General features: G+C 41.6%; 1 protein-coding gene across 4 annotated transcripts in view; it reads left to right on the top strand.

Moving 5' to 3' along the window:
- Positions 1–14,815, top strand: part of IQCH (IQ motif containing H) — a 79,733-nt gene that overhangs the window by 8,678 nt on the left and 56,240 nt on the right. For all 4 annotated transcript variants that reach the window (XM_080981653.1, XM_080981652.1, XM_080981651.1 and 1 more), the window contains exons 5-10: positions 672–791; positions 6,229–6,343; positions 7,403–7,531; positions 8,813–9,033; positions 10,380–10,931; positions 12,393–12,459. In XM_080981653.1, coding sequence (XP_080837779.1) covers positions 672–791; positions 6,229–6,343; positions 7,403–7,531; positions 8,813–9,033; positions 10,380–10,931; positions 12,393–12,459 — 1,204 coding nt within the window. The remainder of the gene's footprint in view (positions 1–671; positions 792–6,228; positions 6,344–7,402; positions 7,532–8,812; positions 9,034–10,379; positions 10,932–12,392; positions 12,460–14,815) is intronic.

Raw genomic sequence — 14,815 nt, 5'->3', positions numbered from 1 at the left:
GAGAGTGCTGTTGCCCTCAGGTTCTACTTATAGGTTGGCCATTGTGAGAACAGGGTGGTGGCCTAGATGGGGCTTCTTATGTTCTTAGGGTTCTGCAGGGAGGTTGCCACAGAGCTGCTCAAGTATTCTGTGGTGTCAGGCTCAGGCAGAGGTGATGGGATACCCATTTGAGTCTAGTCAGCCAAAGAAGCTCTAGGTCCTGCAACAAATGTATGGCTGCCAGCCCCAGAATCCAGAGCTCTTTGACTTAAGTGAGGCCAAAGCTGCCAAAAAGAGCCTCTGAGATTAGGATCACCTTTGCTGCAGAGTTTTGGGCCACAAAGAGGGTAGTAGCTAAGAGTTTAGTTCCCTGGTTTGGTGACAGAAGGGCAAAAGCAGGGGTTATACAATCTAATGTTTCTTACTTTAGTGCTGCATTCTGGTCTTTGACCTCCCTCATCCACACAGGATGTGAGCTTGGGCTGTATATGTCTGCTTTTTCTAGTTAGCTATTTTGTTTGCATTCTGTCTTGGGGTTGTACATCAGTGCACTAAGCTAATTGCCGAAGAAAACCCAGTGCACATACATCCTTAGCAACTCCACACATGCTTTCAAATGAGTTTCACATGAGTTCTCTAGAACCTTTGTTTTTGTTCCATTTAGCATCTATTTACAGCTTTTTCTCTTGCAGCAAAAACTTTCAATGACGGTAAAGATTATGTACAATCCACGCAATGCTTGCCATCGAAATTTTGTAAATGAGAACTATGGAGTTGACTTGCCAATAATGAATCAGAGACAAACAGCCCCTGTAAGTAACAAAGATGTGGTTCAATGGCTTATTTGTTTCAATATTATTGTAACTATTGTAAATTATTCCCCCAGATAATCCAGGCAGGCAGTATTGCAGCAGCTTTTTGGGGGTGGGTGGTTAGGAGATGCAGTCCTAGTTCAGAAGATCAGCCTCAGAAGAAGATGGGGCTTCAAATGACATTGCATTGATTTTTTTACATTTGATGACAACACCTTCTTGATGAGTAAACTCTTTCCATTAAAAAATTTTGTGCCTGAGGCAGTGGGAGGTAGAATGAAAGTTGTGTTTAACGTGTTTAATGTGTGATGGCCGTTTCATATGTTCAACCCACCACTTGATGTTATAGTCATCTGATGATTAGTTTGCATATACAAACTAGCCCTGAGTCTGTTTCAATTAGATTCTCCATGTTTTCTGTGCTTAACCATTTTTGGCCATAAGTTTACAAAAGATAGCAACTTGGATCTTGGAAGTTGTTTCAGATAATGCACATTTACAATAAATCCTGGTCCTTGAAAATCAACATTTTGTTTAAAAAAATGATAGGTCAATTATGTTTACAAACCACTTGGATGTATAACTTACTGATATTTATGAAAAATTATCTGCAAATTATATCTATTACATGCAACTGTGATATACAAGAAGACAGCACTTGTGAAAATATGAAATTATTTTAATTACAGCAATGGAAATATACAAATTAGCACTGTTAATTAAAATTACATGCAAATTATGTTAATTGCAAGCAGTTAAAATGTATAGATTAGTATTGTTTGTGAACACATGAAATTATGTTAATTACATGTGGCTAAAATATGCAGATTAACAATGTTAATTAAAATGGGATGCAAATTATGTTAATTGTCTGCATCTTAGAGATGCAAATGAGCTGCATCCCTCTAACATTCCTCTCGCTAGTGATTTCTGACATGGCCTAATGAGCTGCTCACCTCGGTCATAGAACATACACCAAGGAAAATGGCCGTTGAAATTGCCACAGTGATAGTTCTAAATAATTGCTGTGACCTAGAAGGAGCATTCTATCGTTCTCATTTTCATAAAGATTGCTGCACAGCCATAGACTTATACTGGCGTTTTGGTCCCAATCTCCAAATAAATAAATAAATAAATAATGTAAACTTGGAACCTCTTCATTTATTCATAAGGAAGAATTTAATGCTGTGGCGATCTCGAGTTTTTACGAGTTGCTGTCTTCTGCTGCCCGTTCAACTAAGTTACTCCAATTGCTCCTTTTCCTCTTCCGCTTTTACTCTGTGTGTGTGTTTTGTGCTATGTACGCATGTATTTGAATTAATCTACGGGATGCATGCATACATTTTTAAAATGACGGCAATAAAGCAATTTCTTTCAGTTCAAATGAACAGGAGAGTGGATAGAAGCAGTGTAAGATCTGAAGAAAAGAATATACTGTACACACACACACACTTTAAATGCCTGCATATGGCTGCAATTACAAAGAAAACCATAATTTTGGCATCAGTAGCAGAATTAGACTTAAATTGATGTTCCACTGCAGTAAACTGGAATACGTTGACTGCATTTATAAGAACATAACAGGAGACCACAGTGAATTAATAAACTGTCCCTTTCACCAAAAATAAGAGAGGGAATAATTGGTGAGACAGAGTTAAGTGAACAGATGACTACATTCAGCCTCCTCTCAACCTAGAAATGGGAATGTGAAGGTCACCCCTATCCTGGATGACAAACGGAGAGCTCTTTGTTGGTAAACAAATTAATCTTTGGAAAGGTCACCATTTGTTTTACATTTTTTATCCAGTTCTTGTCATCTGGAATCCAAGATTGACTGTCATTCTGCAAGGCGGAGTGCAGCTGAAGCGGCTTCCGTCCGTATCAGCATTCTTTGACGGAGCTCGGCGCCTGATTGAGATGCTATGGGCTGCTGGCTTACAGCTGTCGCCGGACCAGAATGAAGGCCCAGCCCAGAATTCCAATAAGCAGCGCTGGCCAATTCTGCCTGGTGTAAGCTGGCCCTCTGCCCACAAGTAAAATGTATGGCACTTCGAGCCAGCAATTATCTCGCTCACTTCCTTCTGTGCTGCTTCTGTTTCGTTTTTTGAAAAGCACATGTGGCACAGACTGGAGTTGTGTAGCTATTTTTGCACAAACACCTGGTACGGCAGAGTTTTGAGATGGATAGATTTGGGGGGGGGGGGGACTTTTGGTAGGTTTTCAGTAAAAAAAGTATTTCCTAACAGTTTAAAGGCAGACCATGCACACAAAGAACTGAAAGGCATTGACTCAGTGAGATGGTAAGGAGGCTGCAGACTTAACCTAGTGGTTAAAGGGATGAGCTATGAAATATTTATTTCAAATGTCATGTTAGCTATGAATTCATTGAGTGACCTGAATATGTCGTAACCCCCACCCCACTAATATTGGCCTAGCTTACAAAACTGTTGGAAGGATTACTGACATATTTGTTAAGCGCTTCTAACTACCTAGAGAGAGAGGGCATATTCAACTCATGGAAATCTTTAAGAATAGATAATGGTGCAGTGCTCTTGATTTAAGGCTTTATTAAATGTGTAAAAACATCTGTAGTTTACATTATCTTTATATCTAGTACCTCCTTTTTCCACAGTCAAAAAGCTTTTTAATAGAGAGTGACAAAATCAGGAGGGTTTTTTTTCTTCCTTTGGAAGACTATCAAATACTCAAACTTAAGAGTTTCATCACAGATGGAAAGTATTTGGGGTTTTTTTGCACGGACTATATATTTTCCATGTGTCCATAATTTTATGAAATCAATTCCATGGGCCACTGATAATATGAAATAATTATCCAACTAATTTGTCAGTGTCACTAAAGAGCAGCATCTGAAGCCAAATCTGCTTGTGATCCGTCATAAGCACTGATCTGATGCTAAGAGAAAACTTGTCTGTCAGCTACTCAGCTGTGCAAGTATAAGGTGGACAAAGTGATGGTAACCTCCAGTGTCCATTCCCCTTTTCTGAAATGCGTTTCTCCCTCAAAAGCTTCTTTTGCCTCTGCACTCCTTTGTTAATAACAAAAGAAATACAATGAGCTAAACAGAAAATCTTTTTTTGGGGGGGGGGTGCTCGGTTTAAATTGAAGCAGAGAAAAATAACCATATTGAGTGGGAGTTCTTATCCACAAGAGAAATGCACTTCAAAAAGACTAATAGAATTGTTTTGTCTCAGGCCTCAAGTTAATTATACACAGAATTGCTTGAGATCAGGAGAAAATACTTCTGCAGCACGTTCCAGGCATATTATGCAGAGCAAATGTTTGCCGGCAGCCCGAATTAAGATCTCTCTTCTAACCTTTGAAAATTGTGTTCTAATGTAATGTTTCTCTTCGCCAGAATGTTTCTGTGAAATTAGATATGTCAGATTCATTGTGTTGTAATGAGTCATCCGTGGGGATTTTTCAAGAAAGATCTGGTGACAATGTTGGTAGATTCTAATCTGATTCCTTCCTGCTCCTGAGATTACCACAGACCAAACCTGGTCCAAAGAAAGGTTGTTTGTGTGAATGCCTCTGTTGGGGAAGAAGGGGGGAAGCATTCCCTTGGTGGCAAGTGTTATGTTGCTCTCAAATGGTGTGTTCAGGCTTACAATCAGTTGATGGCTTAGGCTGCAATTCTAACCCCACTTACTTAGTAGTAAGCTCCATTGAAGTCAATAAGACATGGTTAGGACTGCAGCCTTAGTGTTGGAACCAATGCCAGACATGGCACTGCAATTGAAGGAACTTACACTTGACAGTAGTGTAAAGGTTGGGGGGGGGGACTAAATTCTTCTTTTTGTTTTTACCTATGGCAGCATTCCATAGTCTTTGAGTTTAGGCAACTTCCTAGGTAACTTTCACACCACCAGCTGAGAGTGTGTTGCAGTGGGCAATGGGTGCCTTTCCCCACTATCATAAATCTGGAAATATGAAATGAACTGGATCGTTTTGGCCTCCCAACTTTGCCCCTAATTCTCTTCCTAAGAACACTGTCATGTATGACAAATAGGCACAATCTGTCTGTAGCCCACCCATTCTCTTCTAGGTTAGTAAGGAGCTGTTTCCTAACTAACTAATTGATGCTTCAAGCATGGAGGTGTGGAGAATGGACAAAGCACTTTCTGTCCCCTCCTGCTTTCCTTATGGTGTGTCATTCATTCTCCATCTCTTTTCTCCTGACAGCTCTTTGCTGTGGCCTTTGCTTCACTTCTGATGAAAGATATCTTCAGTTGTGAAGATAATTGAACAGCCTTTGATGGTCAAGTCCAACGCCTCTGTATTCCCCACCTCCTGTTTTGTGCTGAAACAGAGGTGTAAATTGACAGCCCAAGCTCAGATTTTGCCGCTCACTTATTTGACATAAAGTAGTGAATAAGCACCAGACTTAAAACTGCTCCGTGTTGCAGATGTTAGATATGATGAAGAGCCATTCATGTACACTGGGCCCATCACTTATGTAAGGGTTCTGTCCTAGGGGTCCACATGCAAAGGCAAAATAACATAAAACCAGGAATGCCCAGAACCATCAATCCCATGCAACCATCCCTACCTGTCCAGAGTGGGCTTCTAGGAGTGTTCCAGGGCCCTTGCGTGATCCTCCCAGAGACCAGTAACCAGGCAGAGGGCTTAAAAAGCTATTTCTGTGGTGGGTTTCCTATTTGTTTAATTAATTTTTGGCTATTCACCTTGAATCATGATTGTTTAAGTAGATTATGAATGAGTTGCGGGCCCACTGTATACTATATATCAGGGAACTGAGTGAGTTTCACCAGGCCACCAGAAATATCCCAAAAGGGAGTGTTTGTGGTGGAAGGATGAGATTTGCCTAAACCACTTTATGAACTACCACAGGGAACAATTTTAAATGGCCTTAATATGATGGCAGTTTCAGAATAACCAGTTTTACATTTTCAGCAGGGGTGGTTAACCTGTGGCCACCTCCATATGATGCTGGACTACAGTTCCCATCATCCCTGGCACATTGACCATCCCTGGCACATTGACAAAAACACCCACAGGCTTTTACAAAGAATTAGCTAGGTTTCAGCAATGACACTATGTAAACCAAGGGAGGTTAACCTGTGGCCCTCCAGACGTCTGTGGGTAAAAGCCTGTGGGTGTTTTTGTTTTCATAAATTTATTTTATTATTTATAGCATAGCGAACATCACAAGACATTGATTAGATTTTAATTAACTCTCCTTTAAATTGCTTCAACCGCTGACAGTCGACAATCGTGTGGCATGTTCCTAAGCAGTAAAATCTGAGCTCATACTGTTTTTTATTATTAAACCTTAATGAAACTATTCATAGCGGAAATGGTATTTATTATTTAGCCACGCGTGCGTGAAGAACTCCTTAATATCAAAAAAGTTTGCAGCTGATGAAGGAATAGGTTTCCTCTCATCTCTCCTTAGGCACCAACTCAGAAGATAGCAAAAGGTGTTACAGTCCCCAGCCTCTCAGTAGCTCCACCTTCCTTCCATTTGAAGAAGGTTTCCTTTCCAGTTTCCAAAACAGATGCGGAGAAAGGTCAGTCATAGCTGCGTGCCCAATCCTCTGGGATTTATTTTGCTATACTTGTCCTGGCATGTATGTTATGCTGGGCATATATAACTTCACCTAGACCACTGGTTGGCAGCCAGTTTGACTGGTGGGCTGTTTTAAATAGGGATGAATGGGCAGCACCTGGCAGGAAATTCACTCACTGTTTTTCCCTTCTCTCACCTCTTCTTTGCATGGTGTGTGAAAGGGGAAAGAGTGTAAGGACAAATCAGAAGTGAAGATTCCATCCTTCTGTCATGGGCATCTCTGCCTCCCTCCCCCTTCCAGTGGAGGCTAGTCTGTGAGGGCAAATGTGGTGCTGCCCCACCAGCCTCAGTCTACTCTCAGCCAGCCCCAAACTGCCTATGTTCTTATTTACAACCAGTCCTGGGGTTGTCCCTGGCTGTCAGCTTCCTTCTTAGTGAAAAACTAAGCAGGGATGGGAGGGAAACTGGAATATTGTAGTTGACTCTGTCCATCATTGGTTCAGGAGCTATCTGCTGTTGGGCTGCTCCTTACCTTCTGCCCAGGGGGCACCAGACACCACCACTGCTCCCCTCCCACCTCAGTCATATTCCAACTGGAGTTCATAGTGAAAAGGAAAAAGAATACTCTCATTTATACATTCTTCTTCCTCTTCCACCTTGATCTCCTTTGTGAACCACTTCCTGTCTCAGAAGTTTGAGAGAGATGGAAGCAAGAGGGAATTACTTCCTTCCTCCCAGCATTCTTCCATCTCTCCCTCCTTTTCACCTTTACCAAAGGCAAATGTTAGTCTTAAAAATGTTGCTTGGTAGCGGTGCAGCAATAAAACTGCTGGTACATTTTGCAAAGCTAAGCAGGGTCCAGTATGGTTTCAGATTGGATGGGGAACCATGGGTTGAGATTCCTGCGTTAACAGGGGATTGGACTAGATGGCCCTCGGGGTCCCTTTAAACTCTACAGTCCTATGATATTGGTGGGCTGGCTTTAGGACTGAGGAGTTTACACTTCCCAGACCAAGCTGCTTCTGAAAGAACTTGTTGAGTCTCCCTGGTTTTTATCTAGGGATCCTGAATCTTATTGAAAGAGGCCTGATTCCACGTGCAGCTAGGATTACTCTAGCGAAGCCTCCCATTCTTCCTCAGGCTGCTCCTCTTCATGAATCTCATGAAAAGCACAAGAAACCAGCTGCAGGTAGGCACAAAGAGATGCTGCTGATACTGTAAAGGAGAAACTTTCTCCATTGTCTGGTCAGTGTTCCATATTTTGGCAATGACGTTGGTGTTTCTAAGGACTAGTGGTCACAGCAGCAGACAAACCCAGTAGAGTCTGAGGGTGATTTTTCTTCCTTGCTTTCTGGTAACTTGCCAGAACAGTTACTCCCCTATTCTCATCTGAGGGCAGCCATTCCAGCACTGGGAGAGCTGAGTAGCAGAGCTTACCCCATCAGCTCTGCTTTGACAGGCCAGCTCCATCAGGCCTCCTCTCGCCTCAACTGTCATCTGAGGGCAAACATTTCATCAGGCTACCTCAGAGGGAGAGATGGGAAGCAGGGCTCATTCCGTCTGCTTTGCTAGAGGCCCAGCTCCATCAGGCACCTCCTGCCTCTGAACTTTACTAGTTGGTCAATATAGGAACAACTGTCTAGAAATTGGTGCCTGAGTTTTGAGTTTTATTTTCTTCTTTCCTCCTTGTCCCTTTCCCCTTGTCTGTTGTATTATCGTTTGTTTGAACATAAATCTGTGGGTAGGGAATGTCTTGTTTTGATTTCATGTAAGCCACTTTTGGGTGATGAGCAGTGTACAAATGCTCTAAATAAATAGACTTCATTTTGTCAAGCTTGCTTGAGCTGACCAATGGTTTTACCATTGCCAGCCTGCCTTTTCAGCACCCAGGCTACAAGCCATCCCACTCTGCCAAAGCCCAGCCTCCTGGCATCACATGGTACTCTTCGGCAAATTAAACTGTAACAGCAGCTCCTCTTCTGCTAAGAATAGGAGTCTGGACCCAAAAAAGTTCCATTCTGCCTCCGTCCGCTTTGTACCTGAAAATGCATTTCCAGTGCCATGCTTTTTGTGTCTGTGGTTGCCTCCAGCTGACCTGTTTGTTGAGCATTCATCCTGATTTGTTTGCAGGGAGGTTGTTTCTTGCACTTTCATCTTCATAAGAAGTCTAATTTGAATGTCTCACCGTGTGTGAAAATCAACTTGAATTTGTCTGTATGTGACTGAATCTCCCCAGAAAATAGCTACAGCCTGGAAGAGTCCAAATTGCAACCTGTAGTTTAATACAGTGGATGCTTGTAGATTTCATTGGAAATGTTGGGAATAACAAAACAGATCTAGTCTTAATTCCCTGTGTATTTCACCATTCATCAAGGTTATTTATTTATTTATTTAGATTTGATACCTGATGTTTAGTGATCTAATATTTACGTTTAATAAAAGCTGTTCAAAACATTCATCCCTTCTGTAGATGGAGGTGTGGAGAGCAACAAAGGAGAAGTCCTGGCTCCTCCTCCTTATCCAAAGTCCGGGCCCACCTCCACCTCAAGCAAGGGAAGAGGAGGAAGCAAGGGCAACATTGCTCCACCCCCATCCTGCATCTCTGTTATTTCACCCAAGAAATCAAAGTTGCCCCTAATTCAGGCAATTCAGAAGCGGGCATTGTCCAAGTCTTCTTCCATGGTGCTAAAGGTACGACAGAATGATTTCCATCCTGTAAATGTTGGGTATCCATTTGATTCATAGCACCCAGCTACATAACCCCAGTTTCAAGTGAAGCGATTTTAATATGGCCTTCTACAACCTGGTGCCCTCCAAAGGTTGTTGGACTCCCAACACCCTTCAAGTCCAGCCAATGCGCTGATGGGAGTTCTGATCCAAAATATACGTATGGTACGCACCAGATTTGGAAAGGCTGATATAGCATTCAGGACTCCGTATGCAGATTAGTTTTCCTGGGGATGGAGCTGTCCTCTCCATTGAAGTGAACAGGGAACCCCTCACAGACTCCAAATGTAGATTGGGACATATTGTCAGGACTGAGCTATGTCCAGTTGTCTGAAGTGAACCAAAACTGGAACTCGGTAGTCAGAGTCCGGGTCAGAGACACACAAGTGTCAGGAAGACCTTGTTGCTCAGGCAAGATCTTACACCTAAGAGGAATCCTTTTTATAGCTGTTCCTGTCAAGGAGGACTTAGCAGCCAGTCCAGAGTCTGAAGGTACTTCACTGCTAGGAAGGTGTTCCAAGCCACACATTTGCTAGATCATGGAACAGCTGCACAGAGAGCTGCATGTTCCTAGTTCTAGCTGCGCCGACCCCATGAGAGTCCTCCTGACACACAAACAAAGAAAAAATAGCTATTACGTCATGGTTGGTCATGTTAGCCCCCGGCCTCTTCCCTAGTAGCTTTCTCAGTGCACATTTAGATAAACATTACTCTTCTTCAGTTGACCCATAAGGTATTTTATTTCTCGTTTGTGACTGATCAAGACCATCCTTGCATTGACAGCATTATTAGTATTGTTGTTATTAGCAGTATTTATAATCCGCCCTTGGACCCAAAGGTTTCTAGGGTGGTACACAAAATTCAGCGTGACAGTATTGCATAAAAAGCAATAACACCAAAAGTAATAAGCCCTTAAATCACTCATTTCCATAGGAATAAATACATCTAGTGTGGTCTAAAAACAGATAAGGTGAAGGGTATCTGTATCTCCAGTGGGAGGAAATTTCACAGCAGGAGCCAATGCAGAGCTTGAAGGATCAGTAACACATTATCTCACATTGCACACAGCTGCAGCTTCTGGACCATCTTCAAGGGAAGCCCCACATAGAGCACATTGCGGTACCCTAAATAAAACTGCAGAGCTTGTGCTACCAGAGCTTGTGATATTGTAGCTAGGTTAGATGCATGTTGCATTGGTAGTCATAATATTCCAGGATTTGGATCCTTAGGATCTCATTGTAGGTATTTAATGGGACAGCATGTCTCCACTGCTTGTCTTACTCCCCTTATGTCTTTCACTCTTTCCATAGACCGCAGAAATAACATCATCTCCGACCTTCCAGAATCTCTCTTTAGAGTTTGAGATACCAGTTCGCAAGGGAGCCATAGACTACACGGCTCTTGATCTCCAAGAGTTTAAAAATCACTGCTGCTTATTCTGGGGAAGTGTCCTTTCCTTCTTGGAGCACGTCTCTAACTTTTTGAAGGACTATGCTGTTCCCTCCGCCATCGTCAAGGGGAAGAGAGTGATGGAGATCATTCCAGATTTTGAGCTGAACCAGAGGCCAACTAGGGAGGAAATTCTCTCTGTGATAAAGAACATTTCGACGGTCAAAAAGCTCTTAAGTAAACCTGGCCAGAGATACAAAGGCCAGAATGGCACTGCAGTAGCAGCTACCAAGATACAGGCATTATGGAGGTGTTACAAATTCAGAAAAGCCTACATCACCTTCAGGCAGCAGCAGTGGGCCTCGGGAGTGATTGCCATCTCTTGGCTTGTGCATGTTCACCGGGGGCGTGTCAGAAATACCCTGAAGGAATCGCGACAGAGACACCTGGAGAATTTCTACATCAGGGCCAAGGTGCGCAAGGCTGCCAGCTGTTCTGGCAGTGCTCCTTCTCTAAACATCACTTGCTTGAGTGGTTGCGTTAAAATGCTACTATTTTTTCATTTAACTGTACACATGTCCAAGCACATTTCATCCTTCATTAGATGTTCAGTCTTCTGTGCATAAGTTCTCTCCTCAACCCCTCTTCTCACAAAAAGGAGGGGGGGGTTTCCACCCAGAACTGCTGCCTGTTTCCTCCCCTCTACATACTAGGGGGGGCAATTCCTCTTTTTCTACTTGGGTCACTCTTGTTAGAAAACTATCTAGTTTTTCTAAATGGATTGACAGAGGCTGAAATTAGACATCACAATGAATGTGGTATTGTGGCTGAAAATGGCAACCCTATTACGTTTCCCCTCCCCACAATTCTATGTATTTATGTATACTGTTCATATTCTTCTTAACATAAAAAAATCTTTAAGTGGGGTACAAAAGTACAATAATAAACAGCTAAAAATGAAGAGATGCATATAAAAATACAGTGAAATACTCAATCATCTCTCTTAACTTGCACAATCTGAAAAACTTTTCAACATCCAGGCTTTCGTCATATGCTGAATCACACATCTTTACCCTGGCCATTGACACCCAAGATGTGTGTTTCAGGACCCACCCTATTCCTGAGACTAATAACTTTAATAATAAAAATATTAATAAATTTGGGATGAGCCTAACATGGGCAGTGTTCGGTGAAATGCTTCTGTTAGTGCAACAAAACTTGCCCCATCTCTCTCCTCCAGGCCCTCCCCAAGTCTGGAGAGTTGGGTCACTCTAGGGCAGACTGAGAGGCCACTTAGAGAGAGGAGTTGGACAGGAAATTCCCTTGGATGGCCAAAAGTAGCAAAAGCATTTTGTTGGATACCACCCTGTGCTTCCATTTAGACATGGTACTGGGGAGTGTAGGGTGTACTTGATTCAGTGCTGCCATTTTGGGTAGCAAAGCACACATCTGTCTTCCAGTCTAGTTCCACTCGTTTCTCCCTTCATCTATGTTTTCTCTCTGCCCGACCTTTCCTCTCCCCTTACACCTGTGCTGTGCACTTGATTTGGGGGGGTGGGGTGGAGGGCGGAGAGAATTCTCACTTGCTTCTGTAGCAGTCCCTACTTTGTCAGAAAGTACTTAAGTTTGCAGACAGGCTTTTAATTAGTGCTCACCATTTCATTTATGTTTGCTTTCTTTTTTTTCATTCATATTCTGTTAATTAAGTGATCAGCCTCTAATCTTCCCCTGCCAGTAGCTTCATGTAGCCATCTAATTAAATTAATTGGGGAAGATGTTTTAAGTATGTGATTAAATCAATTAATATAATTTATGCCTGGCTTAACTGTACAGTGGGAAAAGGGAAGGGGGGAGGGAAACAGCTGAAGTTTGACTGGATTGTATCCGCCACAGCTTCCCCCTGTCACTGATCAATGCCTTCTCTTGATTTTTAGCATCTGGCCGCCAACTGGAATCGCATCAGGACCTCTAGGAGGACCATTATCCATATCCCATCATTAGGTATAACGCTTTTGTCTCTGGATCTATCAGCAACCTCTATTACCCACCACATTATGACTCCTTGATTGAGTTCAAGGAAGGCCCTTGTTTTATTCAAATTGGTCTCGGCAGGAAAATGTTGTCGACATGATGAGAGTAATAACACAGGGCCTTCGCTTGAAACGGCGTTTAATTTGGGGATTAAGCAAATAAAGTCATTATGTAGAGGCCGCTATTCAGTGGAGAGGTGATTTGCTGTAATTCGCTTTCATCTGTATGAAATGAACTAAAAAGTTGTATTTTCCCCTCCCTTCTCTCCCCCCTCCCCTCCCCTCAATATAGCAGATAATGTTTCCAGTATCTGTTAATGACAGGGGGGACATGGGCTTGCCTGCTTCGTTGCTATTACACCAATAAACTGGGATCTTGCTTGCGCCCTGTTTTTAATCAAATGTGCAGTCAAAATGATAAGCTGCATTCTCTGAAATTATTTAGTTCTAATTACGAGCAGATGGGATGCTTTATTTGCACCTTGGGCGTCTGAGCAAAAGGAGATGCTATGTGCACAAGAATAATTAAGAAGTTGAATAGTGGGGTTTTCCCCCCGTACTTAAATAATCTGCAGTTTCATGTTAATTAGCGCTAATGTAATTATTTAATTACATTTATGAATTGGGGGGCTTTAAAAAGTCTTTCCTGGAAAGTGATGGGGTAGCCTGAGTGTTTTTTCAAAAGGGTAGAAATATTCTCTCTAGGAAATTGGTGAAAATAGAAGCCGTGGTCGCAGATTTTAAAATCCACTTAAATTCAGGAAATGTAGTTGGCTTAATCCGAAGGAGTGAAAACTATGTAAGAAGTATTAAATGCTTCTCTTCAATATATGCATCTTTGCTCTTGCTTATGGTTTCAGCTTGAAGAGGGGGTGAATCTCTGGGGTGACTTGGCTGGCACAAAATGAACAGAATGAAGGGGCAATTTCATAGCTGTGAATGTCCCAACAATTGTTTGCAATCCGTTAGTCTTATTCAGTCATTCCTCTTCAAAACCACATGTAAAGTGTCACAGTGGTTTGGAATATGCAGCCTATCTTCCATTTCTATCATAGTACCTTATCATTTTATTTTGTACTTTCTACTGCTCTTGACCTAAAATGCAAAGAGGAGTTGGGCAATAATTTTTATGGCTGGCAAACAAACATTTTTAGATCTTTGGAATCAGACGTCAGCAATATTACCACATGCTTAGTGCTTTTAGAAGTCCTTTCTAATTCTTTTGATATAATAAAAATAGATGAAGATTTTTCTGCAAGTGAGCCCCATTAATATTCTATATAACCTTTTGCTTTCTGTTACCTCTAGCAAAATATACAAATGTCACTGGAGATTATGCAAATGTCTTGAAGATGTTTTTTAAAGAAATAATTTGTTTCTCCTTTTTGAGATCATTTGACAGAAAAATAAAATGTTGGTGCTATAACTAAAGGGGTAGCAATTAGCGTCTTTAGAATATTTGCACTTTAAAAAGACCATTTCTGTTTCAAAACTGACACTTTGTCTGATCTATGGAAGGCACTTTCTGGCATCCAGGAACCAGACAAATTCTATGGAAGTATCCCACTGAGTTCAATGGGACTTACTCCCTAGTCAGGCTGAGAGAGATACTTCATTCAGTTTGCATTTGAAGATGTATCTAGCTAAATTGCACTTCCTGAAACAATATGTAAACTGAAACACCGTCATCCTTCCATATTTTAATATACCCAAATTTTGTAATGCAATCAAGTAATATGTACAAAAATGCATATATTAGGTAAATGCATGTTAGGAGAAATCACTTCCCAAAATGTGTGTATTAGGTGAAATTGCATGCAATAATCTATATATCAAGATAACTTTGCACTAAAATGCTGGTGAATTTTCAGGACATAAAAAAAAAAGAATCCACGAACTGATGTAACACTTTTAGTTCTTCTCTCTCTCTCTCTCTCTCTTTCTTTATTTTTAAATAATATTTTTCAGCTTTTAGTACAGCCTCACCATAAATGTTTATATCAAAGCAGGAGAAGTCTACTTAACTGTTTTTTGTGTTGTTTTTAACCACAGTATCGGACCACTCCTCTCCACTCACAAGTTTGTGTTGGTATAAAGAAACCAAACTTCATTTTTGTCCATATGGCAAGTAGCCACGTCCTTAGATTGGCAATCATAACTATATGTACTGGACATAAATTCAGATGAGTGAGGCATTCTTCCCAGTTCGTCAGTTTCTCTGTAGCAGCAAATGCTTGAGAAAAAGAATCACCACAGTACACAAAAAGAATCACCACATAGCACAAAACATGCCATTAAACTGGTGTTTCTGGAATGTTATGCTGGTG

The sequence above is a fragment of the Podarcis pityusensis genome, assembly GCF_964106645.2.
Source record: "Podarcis pityusensis genome assembly, chromosome: 14".
Classification (NCBI taxonomy): Eukaryota; Metazoa; Chordata; class Lepidosauria; order Squamata; family Lacertidae; genus Podarcis; species Podarcis pityusensis.
Note: the sequence above shows the minus strand (reverse complement) of the source record. Positions and strands in the feature narration are given on the sequence as shown.